The sequence below is a fragment of the Alosa pseudoharengus genome, unplaced genomic scaffold (genome assembly GCF_046254945.1).
Source record: "Alosa pseudoharengus isolate Yale_2024_CS ecotype anadromous, Long Island Sound unplaced genomic scaffold, YU_APseudo_1.1 YU_APseudo_1.1_scf_6, whole genome shotgun sequence".
Classification (NCBI taxonomy): domain Eukaryota; kingdom Metazoa; phylum Chordata; class Actinopteri; order Clupeiformes; family Clupeidae; genus Alosa; species Alosa pseudoharengus.
Window position 1 is genome coordinate 35765075 of NW_027468848.1, and position 19218 is coordinate 35784292.

General features: G+C 44.4%; 1 protein-coding gene across 7 annotated transcripts in view; it reads right to left on the reverse strand.

Annotated features, from left to right (window-relative positions):
• Positions 1-7959: 7959 nt before the first annotated feature.
• The window catches only part of LOC143106736 (dynamin-1-like protein), a 26281-nt gene continuing 15022 nt past the window's right edge, over positions 7960-19218 (reverse strand). For 3 of the 7 annotated variants that reach the window (XM_076271184.1, XM_076271186.1, XM_076271183.1), the window contains 4 exons: positions 18509-18613; positions 17310-17440; positions 14915-15074; positions 7960-9730 (listed from right to left, as the gene is read on the reverse strand). In XM_076271184.1, the coding sequence (XP_076127299.1) occupies positions 9602-9730; positions 14915-15074; positions 17310-17440; positions 18509-18613 (525 nt within the window). In that variant the 3' untranslated portion in view covers positions 7960-9601. Of the gene's footprint in view, positions 9731-11423; positions 14193-14914; positions 15075-17309; positions 17441-18508; positions 18614-19218 lie in introns of those variants that run through there. The other 4 variants (XM_076271190.1, XM_076271188.1, XM_076271185.1 and 1 more) reach the window with 3 other exon arrangements.

The window sequence follows — 19218 nt, forward strand, 5'->3', positions numbered from 1 at the left end:
CAACATGTGCTGTTTAAACGTAGAACCATGCAGATGCAAACGCAAGTTTCGCAACATTACAGTAGTCACTCATTCTCACCTAGAAAAACACATATGAGAGATGACTAGATTGTCGGTGGCTTAGACTGTTGTGTGTAGTGTGTTAATTCAAGTCATTTGCACAGCTTTTGTTGATGAAATTCAAGCCACAGCACTTAAACAAAAAGGTGAAAAGAAAAGTAGCAATTACCAAAATCACTGTGTCTAGTCGGAGCACTCACATCAGGGAAGTAATTCTCTGCATGATGAGATTTCACTGGTTTATTAAGACATATTGCTGTCTTTCTTAATGGCCATAATGCTTTTTATAGACATCATGTTTGTACTGAGACTCTTTAAGTAAATTTAGATGCTCCGTTTTGGCACGTTGGAAGAGATGCACCACGTTGGTCTCGCACGCCTCCCTCTGTTCATCACAGCGTGGGTTTTGCAGACTCAGGGCTTCGCACAGCACAGCGCCACATGTTGGGGCGATAATGGCTGTTTGAGCAGGCTATCAAGTATACAGGACACAGGATTGAAGAGGCAGGCACCAAGATGTAGCCCCCACACACTATCAGGCAAATTACAGCAATGGATCTGCCAAGGGACAGTAATCTACCAGGAAACATAAAGCACTTTGGTGTGTGTATGTGTGTGTGTGTGTGTGTGTGTGTGTGTGTGCGCATGTGAAGGATTTGTGACTTACATAGAGAACATAATAAGGACATTAATTATGAGTGTGAGCATCCAGCTTGCTGAGAGAGCCAAGCGCATGCATGAAGGACCATGCTGCTTACAGTGGGGGGAAATTCATCTGGCAGGGCTACATCTCAACTAGACTTCAACTCCCTGTCTTTCTCTCTCCCTCTATCTCTCTCTCCCTCTCTCTCTTTCTCCCTCTCTATGTATTTTTCTGAGCCCACAGCGAGTGTTCTTTAACTTCAGCATTGGGAAAGGGAAACAGCGAGTGATCTGGCCTCTCAACTGTTTGGGGGAGGGAGTCTCCTCTGCTCCAAAGAGCTGCACTCTATGCCCTGTTCATTTACTGCTCTGTCAAACCCGCTAAGGGTGTGATTACAGCTCCATCAGCCTGAAAGCCACCAAGGGCAGAGATGCTGCTGGTCCTCTTGCATGAAGAAAGTGGCGAGAGGGATAGAGGGATAGAGAAAGAGAGAGAGAGAGAGATGAACAAAAAAAGACAACACTAATCTGGCAAAACGAGGACATTTGCTTTGTCTGTATAGCAGTCAATTGAAACACCATATAAAATAATATTTAAAAAACTTGTTTAGCCATTCATGAGGTTGTGTGCATACACAGTTGTCTCAGTTTTAACAGTACCTGTATAAAGGCAAATGAATGGCAGACACTAAAGAGTGCATTTCCCTGAGACTGTGGCTAGACCCATTTATATATTTTATAGGCCCATGCAATATGGCCGACTTCCCAAAGGCTAAGGGAATTGGATTCAATAAGGGTATAGATTCCATACAATATTTATGGTGCACGGGCTTGAGTTACGTGGCTCTCAGCTCATGTTCAACAATGCCATAAAACCCGGAGTGTAACTGATGCACTGCCTGGGCCCCTCTGCCTACTCACTGGCTGGAGGAGAGAATATTTGAGTAGATGTGAGCCTTCCTGGGGCAAGAGGTCAGTTGCACACATCTGGCAGTTATGCCTGGGCCCTCTTTAATGCAGGTGTACTCATCCATACCAATAGCAAATACACAATACACAATGTGCAATAACACACATACTCATGCACACACTTTGAACACACTACAAGGACAAAAAGCACTGACGTACAGCACTCACAGCAAACATCTGTTCATTGTCTCATTGTCCCTAAAGTATTCATGATTTTCAAGTGCCAATGAAGGTACTATATCAAATGAATCTCTTCCTTTACTGTATGCACTTGATGTGTAGTATACACACATCACACACACACACACACACACACACACACACACACACACACACACACACACACATACACACACACACACTTATAATTGACAAAGAAACACTGACACATCAAACATCTGTCCATTGTCTCATTGTTCCTAAAGTATGTGTGATTTTTTTCTTCAAGTGGCTTAATATATGCTGATTCACGGCCAACCGGAATCCTATGTCCTCCGGATAAAGTGTGCCCTCATTCAGAATTCCGACCAGCATAATATAGACAGGACTGGTAAACAGAGGAACCTGGAGGAGAAAGAGAAATCAGAAATCTGATCCAGCTGCTTTACTCCTCAGCCCAGGCTGACTTCAGACTCCATACTCACGGGGCTGTGAGGCTTGATGCATTGTGTCGTATGCCTGTGGAGGATTTCATCTCATTTTTCAACCAGGGTTTGGATTGTATTTCAAGCTATGGCTTAGAACTCATGGGCTTTGTTGGAGATGGGGTTGTGAAGTATACACTGTGTGAGTGAGGTGTGTGTGTTTGTGTGTGTGTGTGTGTGTGTGTGTGTGTTTGTTTGTGTGTTTGTGTGTGTGTGTGTGTGTGTGTGTGTGTGTGTGTGTGTGTGTGTGTGTGTGTGTGTGTTTGTTTGTTTGTGTGTGTGTGTGTGTGTGTGTGTGTGTGTGTGTGTGTGTGTATGGTGTGTGTGTGTGTATGTGTGTGTGTGTGTGTGTGTGGTGTGTGTGTGTGTGTGTGTGTGTGTGTGTGTGTGTGTGTGAATGCCCGAAGCACGCGAAAGTCGCACATGGAAATTGTTTGGTAGTGTTCTGTTTTGTTTCGCTAACATCTAAAACCCAAATAATTTCCTAACATCTAGCTGCACGCACACCCGTTGTAACTGCCATCGTTAATGTAGATGATGCAAGCATTGTTTGGAAAACTCTGTGTTGTGTGTGCACTTCTTTCAAATGCAATGGAAATGTACTTCACTATTGTATAGTCATCTATTGCCTTGGCACCGATGTGGCGTGGAAACTCGTTTGTCGTTCATTACCACTAATTCATTTTCCGTGTTGCACCAGCTCCACAGATTTCTCTCATGCCAGAGATGACAACAACAATTTCCATCAGCCAAGCTCGCCGTCTGAGGCTGTAAATGCACTTCTGTCCACACAGGGGGTTCTGTCCACACAGGGGGTTCTGTCCACATTGTCTGAGTATACACGCACGGCCACATCTTCCTCATGCAGCCCTACCAACCAAAAACTTTGTTTTTTTTGCTTGGGTGTCTCAATCTGTCTAAGTAATGGAAAATAATGCAGATGGAAATTTGCATATTATTGTTTCTCCTCTCATGGCGTCTGCAGATTATTGATATAAATAATTACCTGGAGCCAGAGAAATCGGCTCGTGGATGGCTGTGAAACCTGAAGCGAGGCAGGCATCAGGAGCACATAAACGGACATTAATCACGTCATGCCTTAAAACAGGAGCTGTGAAAGTCCTCATTTGTTGTGAGAGACTTTCAGCATCATCGTATCTGAGATTGCTTTGCCATTATCATGAGGGAACAGATAGCATTAATAAATGTATCGGCATTTACTTTTTTGATTTCAAATCTATGTACAGGATTTACATACAGTATTTATTCCTAAGCTCATAAATCAATATGGGGCGCTGTGTGCTGATTGGCTCTGAACGCAGGGCTGATTTGTTTGCTAAACTGTGATGAGGGCAGCCAGAGAGGTAGAGTCATTTGCACCGCAACTTCAACACCACAAAGCCCCAGGCTCATCAGATAGCATGCGAATGAGAACTATCAGAGTTTCATCTGAATTATCTGGTGTATATTGATGATTAAATTATCCAAACAATGCAAATTTCAATCCATTTCTATTCAGAAGTCATAGCAAAGGAGTAAATTAATGATACTGATAAAAACTGCATTCATTCTAGTTTGATTGCATACTTAGGGGGTGATTTAATATTCAATGTTTTAATCACTTATTCACTCATGGCCTCCCTTTGTTGCCATTATCATTCCAGTCCAGTCTGCATCTTGCTTTATTTTGAATGGTGTTTTTCTCCCCAACATGCCTGTAGCTGGATACATAACCTTCTCTTCAGACAGCAGCTAAAAATAGAACCCCCCCCCCAACACTCCTGCCTCTCTCTCTTTCCTTGTTTTTCATCCTCTCTGTACCTCAACCACATTCCCCTCATCCAATATGGATACACCCCCAGCAGACACACACACACACACACACACACGCAGGCACGCACACATACACACGTACACGCATACATACACACACACACACACACACACACACACACGTACATACACACACAGACACACACAAACACGTACACTCATACAAACACAAACACCTGCACACATACCTTTCCCCGCTTCCTGCAGATTTCAATTTGATGTACATTCACTAGGCGCACGCCATCATTTAAGGGTGCATTAATCTCAATCGGGCGCCCCGGGAAGCCATAGTTTATACATGAGCGAGCGCCTCAGACAAAAACCTCTCTCTCTGTCAAATTTCTCCTGCCTTCAACTTTCCTCCTGTGTTTGGAGGGCTGTCCAACTTTATGTTTTAAGGAAATCACAGTGACACCCTTCATTTCTCATGCTGTCTTTCAAAACGGGAAAATTGTTTTTTATTTAATTTAAAAGAAAATAATTGTTATTTTCTTCCTTCATGCTGGCAGGATTCCCTGGCATGAGTACACAGTTCTCACGGAGGACAGCTGCCACATTATGGTACACAATGGGGAATATACACGTGTGTGTATATGGGTTTTATGAGTGTGTGTATGTGTGTGTGTGTGTGCATTGTGTACATGTGTGTATATTTGTGTAAGTGTATGTACTGTATGTATGTGTTTTTGTGCGTGTGTGTTTCCTTGTGTCTATGTATGTGTGAACGTGCATGTGTGTGTGTGTCTCTGTGTGTGTCTGTGTGTTTTGTATGTGTGGTGGTATTGGTGTGTTTGCCTCCTGCCTGTCAGATAGGCACTGCAGTTCCAAGTGGCCGCCGGAAGCTCAATTGATCTGAGTAACCCGGAGCCTGGCGGCAAGGTCTCCCATATAGATTCCATCACTGGGGAGCCTCTGCCCCTGCTCCCCAGGGGCGTCTGTGATGGACCCCCCCCCCGTCGTGTCTTACAGCTCACAGGTTTTTAACACAGAGAAAAGGGGCTTTTGGGTGGGAGCTCAGCTTCCTGCCACCAAATGCTTTTGTTTAGATTAAAGCAATTTGTCATTGAATAAATTAATTGAATAAACATTGAAAAAAAAAAAACCTTAAACAGAAAATTATGAAAATAATAAATTTCACATTCTCAGACATGGTTTGAATTAAATGTATTTTACTGTATGACATTGCTATTTGTTATTAGTAAATGACAAGATGCTTATGAAGAAAACGGAAGTGGGATGGAATTAGGAGGTCTTACCAGCGCGCGGAGAAGTTGCTTGATAGAGGGATGAGTGGTCCTCGCTTCGTTTCTGGTTCCTTTTGTGCTGAATATGAAAATACCACACCTTCTTCGAGACTCTTTTCTGCCCTTACATCTTTGTTGTTTTTAAGGGTAGATATTTCAGGAAATGAGAGGTAAACACTTAATATTCGTGTTTCGTAGCAACTGAGACTTCCAGCAGTTCACTCTTTTTATCTGAAGACTTTGATCATGGCGAGCGTCCTCTGTCTCCTTCTCTCTTCTTCACTTTCCTCTCTAAAGTAATTCCATGTTTTTTGTCCCTCCCTCCTTTTTCGCTTTATCTCATCTCTGAGTCATCTATGTGTGGTTGTCGTGGTGACAGAGGCAGCCCGAGAGAGTGTGCGCGCGCGCGTGTGCGTATGTGTGTGTGTGTGTGTGTGTATGTGTGCTGGTGTGAGTTCTCACACTCTTTCGCCAGCTATGCCCCACTCTCCTCTCTTCCCTCATGCCTTTGTTCATACTCCCATCCAGACTGGTCCAACTGCCCACGACCAGAGGGGGAGGAAGGGGCCAGGGAGCTCCTAGACACCCAGGACGGGTGCGGGAGGATGGGGGAGGAAGCTGAGAGAGCCAGGCGGGGGGATAGGAGGCTCCCCAAAAGATAGGGATGGGTTTGCATGCTTATGAATGATAAACAGACAGCAGTTTGCTGATTAAGTAGCTCGATTTCTCCCCCCCCTTCTTGTTTCAGAGTATGAGGATGGTATAGTCTTGGAAGGCTGTGTGAGCGTATGTGTGTGTATGTGTGTGTGTGTGTGTGAGAGAGAGAGAGAGAGAGAGAGAGAGAGAGAGAGAGAGAGAGAGAGAGAGAGAGAGAGAGAAAGAAATAGATAGGGGGCAAGGGAGAAAAAGAGAGATTGAGTGTGTGTGTGTGTGTGTGTGAGAGAAAGAGAGAGCGAGAGTGTCTTTGTGTGTGTGTGTGAGTGTGAGAGAGAGAGAGAGAGGGAGAGAGAGAAAATAAACAGCCCACTGAGACTGAAAGGGAGAGAACAGCAGTATTTATGGTGATAATAATAAAAATGTGAACACATGTGTTCATGTTGTCATGCCATAATGGTTCAGCATCACAAATTAATCTTTTCTGTAGTCTCAGCATTGCCTCTCTGTGGCAGTAGGACATAAACTAACACACACACACACACACACACTATTGTTTTGTATTTGTCTCAGGTAGGTTAAAGGGAAGCCGGCTTATGAAGAGGTGTATGTCTCCAGCAGGTCTTTACATATTCAGTGGCAATGCCAGGGTGAATTAGTGCTCGGATTTGAAGGGTGAAGGTTATCTATTAAGCTATGGTGCAGCTTAAAAGATTTATTTAACTGCTATACCCCGGCTATAATTGAACTGTCTATATTCAAGTCAAACACGGCCAATTTGCCAAGGATCGCATGACCGCTTCGCTCCCTCCCCGGCGCCACACACACACACACAATGCATTCAGCGTATACAGACACATAAGCATTCAGCACACAGAAGCACACACATTAGTACACTCAACACACCCACACACACAGGCGTACATACACACAAACAATATATTCAACTCACACAGTCAAACATGCACACAAGCATGCACACACACACACACACACACACACACAAACAATGCATTCCACACACACACACACACACACACAATGTACTCGGCAGCATACCCAAACACGTGTGGCAGCATCCACAGACCCATGAGAAAGAGCAGTATTGGGTAAAAAATGGCATTTAGAGCAGGCTTGTGCTTTTGGGTATCTATGAGAACTGAAAGGGTCAATGTCACATTATACACTCAGTCTTTGGCCTCTTTATTGTGGTCCCACTCTCTATAGCAACACTGAGAAGCCCCTTTTAAGACCAAACAAATAAAATAGCATTTATTGGCAATAAATAATCAAATTAAGCCTTCAACCACTGAAAAACTTATTATGTGTTATAGAGGAGTTTTGAGGCATATTATTAAATGATTATTACCACAGTTTCACACTGCCTCTAGTTCTTATCATACTATTATACAGTAATGTAAAGGAGAGCAGATATGTTTCTCATCAAATAAACTCACACATGAACGGTAGACTATGAATCTTCATATTGTGCTATGGGAGCCTTGTAGGGCTATAAATGCAGTCACAGTGGAGGTGTCTAAATTGTTCCTGTCACCTACACAGTAGGCCAGTGTTAGTTGGCACATAGCTGACAATTGTGCTGCCATTGTGTAGGCTACCTCTGCACACCTGCACAGCAGCTGTACTAGATGCGAAATGTCAAATCACACTAAAGTGGCAGGAGGGCTATGGAAATGTAATCAGCTTTTAGAGGCATATTTATTTGTGGAATCCTTTTGTATTTAATGATTTCGCATTGACAGTTAGCGTAGGAAATTACAGTTGGTGTATGAATATATGAGCCAAGCCTCCATTACCAATTCAAAGGCTTTTGGCTTGCCATTTGCCAAGGCAACTCTAAGCTATAACAGTAATAATGATGTGATCAATGTCTAATGGTTATTTAATGGACTTATCAGATTACAATTCAGGAAACAAGAAGTCTATCTCAACTAAATTACGCATCCCTTTCATCAAGACAGAAAGCTAACAACAGAGAACAAACAGCATAATACATGGCTACAACTGTCGGCCGTCAAGTCTGTTTAGTTGTTTTATGTATCTCCCGAACCTGATTAAATAATGTGAGCCCCGTTCCCTGCACAGCGGCAGCCCGCGCCTTCACAACCACTGGATCTCGAAAATAATGTTTGACACGCTGTGCTGTAAGGGACCAAAAAAAAGTACCTGCCACTAAAAGGCTGACTGCTGGGAGAGTGAGTCTGCTGCATGAGTGAGCCGGTACGTCTGGGAGACGCCGAGGATAAAAGTAGCCTACCCGCCACATGAAAGGATGATGAGGAGGGCAAAGAAAATGCTGAGTTTTTTCCTCTTCTCCCACCCCCGCCATATAGCCTAGCGAGATCCACCGAAATCTTTGCTCCACTGACAGAGACCTGCCCTTGATAACGCGTGTGCGCTGGGTGAGAGATTGGGGTAATTTTCCACTTGGAGTGTGGCTTAAAAGTATTTTCTTTTGCTGTGCCAGCACCACTCTGATTGTGTATGATTTATCAAAATGGGAATGCTTGGTTTATGACTCTGGCTATGATCTGCTAAAAAAAAAAAAAAAAATCAGCATTCATTCTCCACTCAAACCTGGAATTAATATTGACAGATGAGTAAAATGGAAACAGCCCTGAAAAGTAAAATAACTCTAGACAGGGAGGTATAGGGGCAAACTTATGCCCAGCTGAAGCACTTCACAGCTGTTCATTCTATTCCCATCTGACAGTAATGGATTTATTCATACAGTGCGCTATACCACAGTGAACAAACAAAAACTGGGGGTATGAAAGGTTGTACAGCATGTCCTTGTCCACCAGTCCAGCATCCCAGTATCCCATCACTTCTCACCATATAATATGAAACAATGTGAATATATGAAACATTAAAAAGACATCAATCCATGTCATGGTACTTAATGCATAGCAGGCCATTAAACATTAGCTCATCTAACTTTCCATGTTATGCTGGCTCTGTCATACAGAATCTTGTTCTTGCGACCGTGGCAACTGAGGCTTTAATTATTTGCCAACTGTGGAAGGGAGTGTGTGCAAAGCAAATCCTGTGAGGCAACCTCTGATAGAAAGTTCCTCCGACCCGATTTCCTCTTCTCTAAAGGTTTGATTTACTTGTCTTTCACTACCAGCTGGTTCAGATCGATGTCCTTAACAATGGCCGACAATGAAGGAAATTGTTTCTTGGCTGATTCTGGATTCTGCGCCGGTAAAAAAGAAAAAGTCCTGTTTTGACCTATTGAAGCCAGATTTGAGTTGGCGTGGAGCTCACAATTAGCAGATTAAAATCAATGCACCTGCTTTGTTTAAGGAGACTGGCCTCATACTTCTTTTGGGGTGAAAAAAGTGTACAAATAGCAAAAAGGGGGCCAAAGACTAACAAATCTGGATGGACTCCATGGCTCCAGTGAGCCAGAATGCCACTCACTGATGCAGAGGCCTGTCTGTCTGCCTCGTGTTTGAAGTCCAAGCCTGGCCTCCAGAGCCCTTTTTCGGACTGTCAGGGATGCAGCAGCAACCCTTTTTGCAATTCTCCTCATGAGAACTTTATACCTTTGATGTGCCCTACAGAGGGTGATCTCCCATGGGAGAAATAGGCAGTCGGAAGCTCACATTCTACAGCTGGGAAAGTGCTTGGTAAGCATCGAGGGAATTCTGCAGGGAGCTGAAAAAAAGAGAAGAAAACATCTTATGGAGAGATAACCATATCATGACAGAACACCTCCTGGATTCATTTAATGAGGATTTGGTGCTTTTTTGTGCTGCTTTCAGGTACACCGTCAGGTACCAAAATAGTGAGCATATTTATCTCTTACATTGGCAATAATGGTGTGTAGGTCTAACTGTTAATTCAAGGTTCCATCAATTTCATTCAATCAATTTCAACATCACATTTCAAACACCCTTAAGCTTAGTTCCGTTAAGTTTATGACTTTTTTGTGTTATTTTGTGTTCCACTCAACAGTGTAATTTGCAAATAACAGCACAAATCAATGCCTCTTGGTGACTGGGTTTGAGCAATGAGACTAGTTCAGCCTGCAGACGGGCCCCTTGACAACCCATTACAGTTTAATGCAGCATTTGACACAAAATTCAAGAGCTTTTCAGTGCTTCACTGACTTCCAAGTCCTCAAAATTCAAGTACTTCACAGACCTCTCAACACTCATGGGAGAATCCAAGAAACAGTCATCACACCAGTGCTGTCCTGTCTCTGGTGACACTGGAAGCATCCCCCCCCCCCCCCCAGCTCATACCTCTTGGCCATCTAAAGGCGACCAACGGCGAGTGTTACTATTGTCTGATCACCCCCCAAATTAAAAGTGCGCGTCACACCTCGTCTTCCCCTTTTCAAAGGCGGCCCTTATCATAATGCGTGGCGGCTCGGCTGCATATTTGTTTTGCGAGCTGTAATTACATTTCAACAGAAGCCGCTTTGCTGTAGCTGATGTCGTGCGAGTCAGGTGTGATTAATTGCAGGCGCCGTGGGAAGTCGTGCCGCTGCATACTGTGTGGGGATGCTGTCAGCGTCTGAGGGAGGGAGAGAGAAATCAGACGAAGAACAAAGACAGGGAAAGGGTGTGTGTGTGTGGGGGGTCTGTGTGTATATGTGTGTGAGAGAGAGTGTGTGTGAGAGAGAGAGGGTGGGTGTGTGAGAGAGGATAGAAAGGGAGAAAGGTGAGGAAAGGTTGGAGAGTTGGACGTCTCATTTCCAGGACTGGTTGTGTTATCAGATCCAGCCTCTGATAGCTGCGGTACTTTACAGGTGATTAGTGTCAAGGCTCCAGTTCTATCTCAAAGGACCTGTGTTCTTTGAAGAACCATCATAAGGTGATTCCTTTCATGCCTTGCTTAGAAGCAAAAGACATAATTTTATCAGTGCTTCTGATAATCTAATAAAGAAATTTGTCCACTGGTGATTCACCTTAAGAGTTACGTTATCATATGCTTTGACTGAGAATAACGGAGTTTGGCTTTGAAATAGATTTGATGTCTTGTGTATGCAGTTGAAGCAAGTGAGTTTGAGACCTACAGGTTGGTTTTCGGTACACTGTTCCTTTGCACAAAGTCCTTGCAAGCCGTTATTGTGCAACTGGGTTTATACAATGGGTAGGTGAATCGCTGTGTGTGTGAGCACTGCATGCTCTCATATAACACTGGGATTCTACTTCCACTATCTGAAAAATTAAAAGAAAAGAGGACAACACGGGCATTAGTCTAATAAAAAAAAATTGGGAATTAATTGCACGATGAGACTTCAAATGAGTAAGAGAAACATCACAGAGACTAAAAAGAATGGACTTGTTCTTTATTGGTGCTCCTATGCATTTAACCGGCAGGAATCACACAAGACCGAAGATGCTGTTCACATTAGACTTGTTTATTTTCTCTCTACAGCAGACATGAATGACACAGACATGTACGTATGACAAACGAACAAAAAAAACAATATTGGCAGGCAAGAACTTTCAGGCAACTGTATATGTAAAATATCATTCAGAGTAATACAAAACACACTACACATTCCCTCTTCTACTCAAGCACACATGTACAGACACATAGATTTACACACGCACATATACACACACACACACACACACACACACACACACACACACACACACTTTCAAAAAGACTTCAGTCCCATGATGTTTGCACACTGTCCTCTTTATGCCCTCTGCACGAGGCAGTGCTTGTTGTTTTTGTTTTCACCATCTTATTTCCCCATAGCCTCTCACAAACGAGCGAACGAATGTCGGCAGCAACACCACACATCAACAAACACAGTTCCCTGGGACAGGCTTTGGGGTGGGGGGAGAGAGTGCAGTATATGCATGATATATACTGGATGAGAGTCGCCTCCCTGGATCAAGTGCGTCGGCAAGCATCTGTGCGCGCACACGCACGCACGCACTCACACACACACACACACACACACACATTGGGGATCACAAATGAAGGACAAGGCTGAGGGCAAGATTGTAACCTCACATTGAGAGATTTAAATAGGACATGGCACCACTAAACATGCACAACCAATATTTATCTGGCCCTCTCTCTCTCACACACACACACACACACACACACACACACACACACACACACACACACACACACACACACACACACACACACACACACACACACACACACACACACACACACAAAAGAAAGACAAGGAGCTGGATAGGTCAGAGCAGAAGGGCAACCCTGAGAGGAGAGAGTGACCTGCCTCTGGTCTCCGAGGTCTGGGGGCCTGCTCGATGGAGAACTCCGGCCCAGACTCCCAGACACCGTGCCAGACTACCAATCCCCTTAATGCCTCCAGCGAGGGCGCCCTCACAATAAACAAGCTGAGCTGCAACCCAAAACCACAGAAAGCAAGTTCTGCCCTCTCACACGTTAACAACAGACTACACCACATGCAGAAGGAAACAAACAAAACTCTTTGTCTTTAGATATATATATATGGCAGCTAGGTGAGGTCTCAAACCAGACCCCAAGCGAATGACTTACACTAAACGTTTCACTTCACACTTGAAGAGTGAGAAGCGTTTCTGTAACAGGATCGCAACCTCGTTTAACTAAAGACGTAAACCCGTTTACACGCACATCCTCTGTAGACACAACATCTTTGTTAAGATCACTACAACCCCTATGCTGTTGCTAAAGTCATCAAAACATGGGCGCTTCAGCAGAGGAAGACTTCCCCCATGTGCTTCAATCTGAAACCAACCCGCCGTGTGTAAAGTGAATTCTTCTGTGGGCTGTGGCCAACTGTGTCTCTTTGGCGCCCTTTCCCAGTTCCCACGGACCAATTAAGCTACGCACGCATGGCATTCCTCTCGTTGCTGTCAGATCCTCTGGCTGCATTTGGTCATCTCGACACACCTACACACCCATCCCCCCCCCACACACACACACCTTCGTGAACTCTGTTAGGTCCCCGAGGCCCGGCTGAGATGCACTAATGATGACTGACTACCCTCATTACGCTCCCTTCATCCAGAACATGCGCCCAGACCAAAATAGCTGCACACCGCTCAGCTAGCGTACAATATTCTATTAACCAGTCTCCCATAAATAGACATGTAATCAATGACTGACACACACACACACACACACACACACACAGACACACACACACACAGACACACAGCCACAAAACTGAAGTGAGAACTTCAGGACTTTCGAACACTCCTTACTAACTTTTATCAATATATTTGACACCACGTTAGGTCTTATATTTACAAGTGCAATCTAATGACCGGACTGTTACATAAAGGAAATAATGCTGATCCAGACCACGGATAATGGACTCTCCGAGACTTTTGTTCTGTTGCGGCTGGCTGAATGTGCTGAATCTCACGGTGGTGGACAGAGAGTTATATCAGGGCTCGGACGGAGACGGCCAAGCGTGACATTAGCTTGTGTCCTGCGCTCTTTCCTCATTACTTTCACGTTAACATTTCCATTCGTGTCGAAGGAATTAAATGCACCCTTGGTCTAGAACTGAAGCGCTGCTGAGTTGTTGATGGAGCGGGGAGGCTTTGGCTTGGCCGGCTCAATCAATCCCTCTCTGGTCCCCACCCCACCCTTCAAAACCACCCACTCATTGCCTCAGCTTATTGGAGTGTGTGTGTGTGTGTATATGTGTGTGTGTGTGTGTGTGTGTGTGTAAAATATATATATGTGTGTGTGTGTGTGTGTGTGTGTGTAATATATATATGTGTGTGTGTGTAATATATATGTGTGTGTGTGTGTGTGTGTGTGTGTGTGTGTGTGTGTGTGTGTGTGTGTGTGTGTGTGCGCGTGTGTGTGCGTGTGCGTACTAGTCCCAGTTCATTTTCAATGTAAGTGAAAACATCAAAGAGTCCTGATTTCACTGACCAGTGGTCCATGGTTAGATATGCTCAGCTGCTGGTTGAACGAAGGCTGCTGTATATCCAGTGATGACTGCGTTCCATATACACAAGCACACCGTACACACAAACGCACGCACACACATACACACACACACACACACATCTGCATGTGTAAACACATCCTCTAGGACAGGCTGTTTGTTTGACTACCACAGGTGAGTCTCTCTTATCTCTGAGATGATGTTGCTGGCTTTCTGGAGGGCCTGAGAGTATGGAAAACATGACAAAGAGATGGAGAGGGAGGAGAAATAAAGAGAGAGACAGAGAGAGAGAAAAAGAGACGGAGCAAGAGAGAGAAAGAGAGAGAGAGAGAGATGGATAGGGAGAAGGAGAAAGGAGAGAAGGAAGGTGAGAAGGAAGATTGCATAATGCACAGGCAAGTCTATTAAGTGCTGGAAAAATAGAGAGAGCACATCTAAACAACTAGCGAGCAGCACAGAACATCCAAGGACAACGGTGGGCTAATTCACAAGGCCACTTAAAAATGAAAGTATTTCAACTGCATTTTCATGGCCATACACTTACGTAATCACAGCCTGACATACAGAGACACATCAGCTGAAATAGACAGGCAGTCTCTACACACACACACACAAAGTACTTCAGAAATTCAGTGACACGGACAGTTTCTCTCTCTCTCTCTCTCTCTCTCTCTCTCTCTCTCTCTCTCTCTCATATATATATATATATATATATATATATATATATATGAGATATATATTCCTCACACACGTACACACAAATACACACACACACACACATAAACACACACACTACTTCAGAAATTCAGTGACAGACAGTTTCTCTCTCTGTCTCTCGCGCTCTCTTGCTCTCTCTCTCATACTTACAGATATAAGATATATATTCCTACACACACACACACACACACACAAAAGGAAGCACATATAAAAAAAGAGAAGTGTACCTCTAGCATCTGCGCGACCTCGGTCCTCTGCTGGGCAGTGTCCTGAGACTCGATGAGCAGGTTCTGCAGCAGCGGCAGCTTGTACAGCTGACCCACCAGCTCGCTCTGCAGACGCTCCTTCACATGGTTCACCAGAAAGTGCATGACCGTCTTCGGCACGCTACACACACACACACACACACACACACACACACACACACACACACACAGAGTGACAGCCATCACATCACCTGTGTGAACACCTAATGACAATGGTCCTCAAACCAGTAGTTACCTCTGTGATATCCCACTGAGTCTAACGCGTATAATAACAGTCTGCCAGCCTGCATGGCTATCGTGTGCTGATATTAGTACAGCTATTAGCACAGTCTGCCAGCCTGCATGGCTACCGTGTGCTGATATTAGCACAGCTTTTAGCAATACTGTGCTGGTCTCACCCTCGCGGTGAGGACACAAGAGCAGGCAAAAAAAACAAAGATCACTCCTCAGTCACTGTGCTCTCGGAGAAACTTATCAACTGGAAAAGACGAGTGGCCCGAGTCAGGACAAGTGATGAAAAAGAGGGTGAGAGAGAGCTCGTACGACAGCACTATTGGGAGGACTTTGTGAACTGAGCACGTACACCATAACTGTGGGTGTACGAGGTGACATCTGCCTCTAATTTCAAAACATTAATGACTTTTTTTCCTGATATGTGTTGGATTATCGTTTTATAATGCAAGATTGGTGTGAAATCTTCAACAAACCATCCATGTGCCTTTTTAACCACAAACTCAGTAACTACAGAGTTCGGTCACAGCACAATGATCACTGTGCTTAAGATCAAACCACAATGACAGTGTTGAATTATTTATGTCTTGAAAAATTCTGTAGTAAGCTTTCTCCATGTTAGCATTCTCAACGATCTGCTGTAGGAGCGAACATACGCACGTTGTGTGAGAGAGGGTCCTAAATGTTTGTATCGTCTTGTGTTCTCTCGCCTCTGTTTGGCTGTGTGTTGTTGGCTTGTTACAGTCCGTTCCCAGGGAGCGGCTGGTGCCATAACTGCCCGAGGGCACTGTCTGCCAGGGAGCTCCGAGCTCTGAAGTCCACCTTTGCCCGCCAGCAATGATGACTTGTTTGACATCAAGTCTTTGCCATGTCAACCGACTGACCAGGCGATGATCCAGAAGTAAAAATGCAAGCGGTCAGGTCAGCTCATGCTCTTACTTCCTCACACACACTGGAACAGGTCAGAGAGTGGCTGGGAATTGTTATTTCTGTGTGACTGGTTTTGCTCTGTTCATTGTTAGCAGTTGAGGGGTTGGTTAATTTTTTTTTTTTTTTTACTATCTTGCACTTAAATGTCACCAGCGTTCAAATTGTATTATTATTTTGCAATGTTTTTGTTGTTGTTGTGTGGGCTATCATGGGTCGCTCAAAAGCCATCTCTCAGTCAATAAATTGTCACTGTGCCCAGTTGAGATGCTTTTGTCAGCGGACTATTTGATGCAATCCTAAAATAAAGATGTATTTTGAGAGTCACATCACAGAAAAGGTCACTAAGTGCTCAGAGTGAATAAAACATCAAAAAGTTTGTATAATTAGGCTTCAACATCATGAAAATTTGAATGGTATATTCTGTTCTTAAACTGTGGGGGGGACCTACCACACAGTTCCGACAACTCTACACAGGCTGAACCTAAGTAGCACAACTCTTCCGCTGTTAATCAGCTAATTAGTGATAGTATCTGTGTTCAAGGCAGAAGGAATACATGGCACTTTTTTGTTTTTGGGGTATATCCACCCACTGACTCAACTCTTAAAAGGGAGACGTTAGGCTACATGGGGAAATTATTGCATCATCAATGCACTCAATTAAGACCACAAAAAACACTAAAAATTATGATGGTCTAACTCCACAATTCAGTGCCACACAGTTTACAGTCTTTGCACATGTTTTACATTTCTAACCTTTACAATGTGCTTCCAAACTAACCTCCAATTTTGGTTCACAAGGATTTTAAATCTCCTCTTACGATCACCTCCTGCTGTTCTGCCATTACCACATATGTGGCATAAGAGCCAACAACTATGCAACGTGGAGGATCATGAATGCATTCCGTCAACCATAAAATGAACAAGGTCCATCTGACATGTCCTCAAAAACCAATTACCGTACATTATATTATTTATACAATAAAATATATAAAATAATATAGTATACATATTAATAAATAATATAATATAAATGTAAAATAGAAGGAATTAACAAATGTCATAGAATGGTGGCTAAAGTGTTTCTCTCAGTAGTGGCCTTGGACCTTATTAAGTGTCAGCTGTTGTGTGAATGTGTGAGGTCATCTGAGTTGTGGCATCTCCAGTGTGACCGTGCCAGAGCCATTAGCCCACTGACCTGTCCTGGATGTTCTTGCGCACGATGAGGAAGTAGCACTTGATCAGCCTCTGGATGACTTCGCAGTCGCGCTGCTCTCGAGCGGTTAGCTTACGTGTGATGGGCACCGCCTGCGACACACAGTCATCTGACTGAAATAGTTACACATCCCACTCACATGCAGACATATACATCACTGATGGCTATGTGTTGCAGCTCACTTTTTAAATCACCATTTCATTTGATTATTGTGTTCTCAAAATGAGCATACAATTAGCCTAGAAACAAATACATATAATAGATACAATAAAGAAGAAGACGAACAAGAAGCATAAAGAGAAACATTAATCCAAGCTCTGACCCTCTCTCATCCAATATAGCCCTCCCCTCCCCCTCCCTAAAACCCAGCTTTCCCAACCTTCCTACCCCAGGCCTGGTGCTCCACTGTGTCTAGATATTTCACAATCAATTCACACTCCTCCTCTTTGCTTCATGCAATTCATTCCTGCTGCAGCCAACTTGAGTTTAACTGGCATCCCCATACTGCTCGCTCTCTCTCCACTCTTGGGTTTTTTGCACCAGGGCCAAATCCCTCTTCTAACAGCTATTATGGCGGTAATACGTTAGCGAGCAATGGTGAAGAGAGTGTTTTCCTGCAGTCAGAGTTTAAAAATAAGAAACATCTTATCTTTCAAAAATGTATCTTAAACCTTAAGGATAAAAGCAATGTGCTGCGCAATGTGCATTCTAAAAAACTTTAGAATGCAATAAAAACTAAACAGATTTCCAGTGGACAGAATTGTCCTATCAACGTTTCACAACTGTAGCCTGAACCCTCCGTGCATGGCATCTGGCTGGTGGGTTGCCAGCTTTGGGGGAAGCTGCTGAATGTGGAGGATTGTGTTGACAGATTCCCCTCCAAATGCAAATACACTTCTGGTGCAACACCTTCAACAACTGTCCTGCCAGTGTTCCACTACTGTAACCTGACCCCTTTGAGCATGGCATCAGGGTGGCTTATGGGATAATGTGAAGCACTACATTGACTGGGAAGCGCATAGTGATGATTTACGTAACAGCGTCAGTGTATGTGATGTTTGGGTGTTAAATTGACTTGTCTCAGTGATGGGACAGTGATGTTTTAACAGTGTCGGTGTGTGTGGGTTTTCGGTCTGGGGTGGTGGTTGTGGTGGTGGTGCAGGCAGGCCCTTGGTGCTCACCGTGTCCAGCAGGTTGACCGCTCTGCTGGGGCTACTGAAGGCAGAGGAAGGGGCCTTCTCCTCCTTCTCATTCTTCCAGCGCTTCCCCCCATCCATTGGCTCCGTCTGAACCGCAGGAAAGAGAGAGAGAGAAAAGGATGAGAGGAAAGACAGAGATGGAGAGAGAGGGAGAGAGGGTGGGAGGGAGAGAGAGAGAGAGGGAGAGGGAGAGAGAGAGAGAGAGAGGGAGGGAGAGAGAGGGAGGGAGAAAGAAGAGAGGGTGGGAGGGAGAGGGAGAGAGAAAGAGGGAGGGAGAGGGAGAGAGAGAGAGGGAGGGAGAGAGAGGGAGGGAGAAAGAAGAGAGGGTGGGAGGGAGAGGGAGAGAGAGAGGGAGGGAGAAAGAAGAGAGGGTGGGAGGGAGAAGGATAGAGAGAGAGGGAGGGAGGGAGGGAGAGAGGAGAGAGAGGGAGAGGGAGAGAGAGAAAGAAAAGGATGAGAGGAAAGACAGAGATGGAGAGAGAGAGGGTGGGAGGGAGAGGGAGAGAGAGAGAGGGAGAGAGAGAGAGAGAGAGAGAAAAGGATTGAGAGGAAAGACAGAGATGGAGAGAGAGGGTGGGAGGGAGAGGGAGAGAGAGAGGGAGGGGAAGTGAGAGAGAGAAGTGAGTAAAATGGAGAGAAAGAGCAAAACAGGATGATAATTTTAGTTAAACAGAAGGACAGAGAGAGAGAAA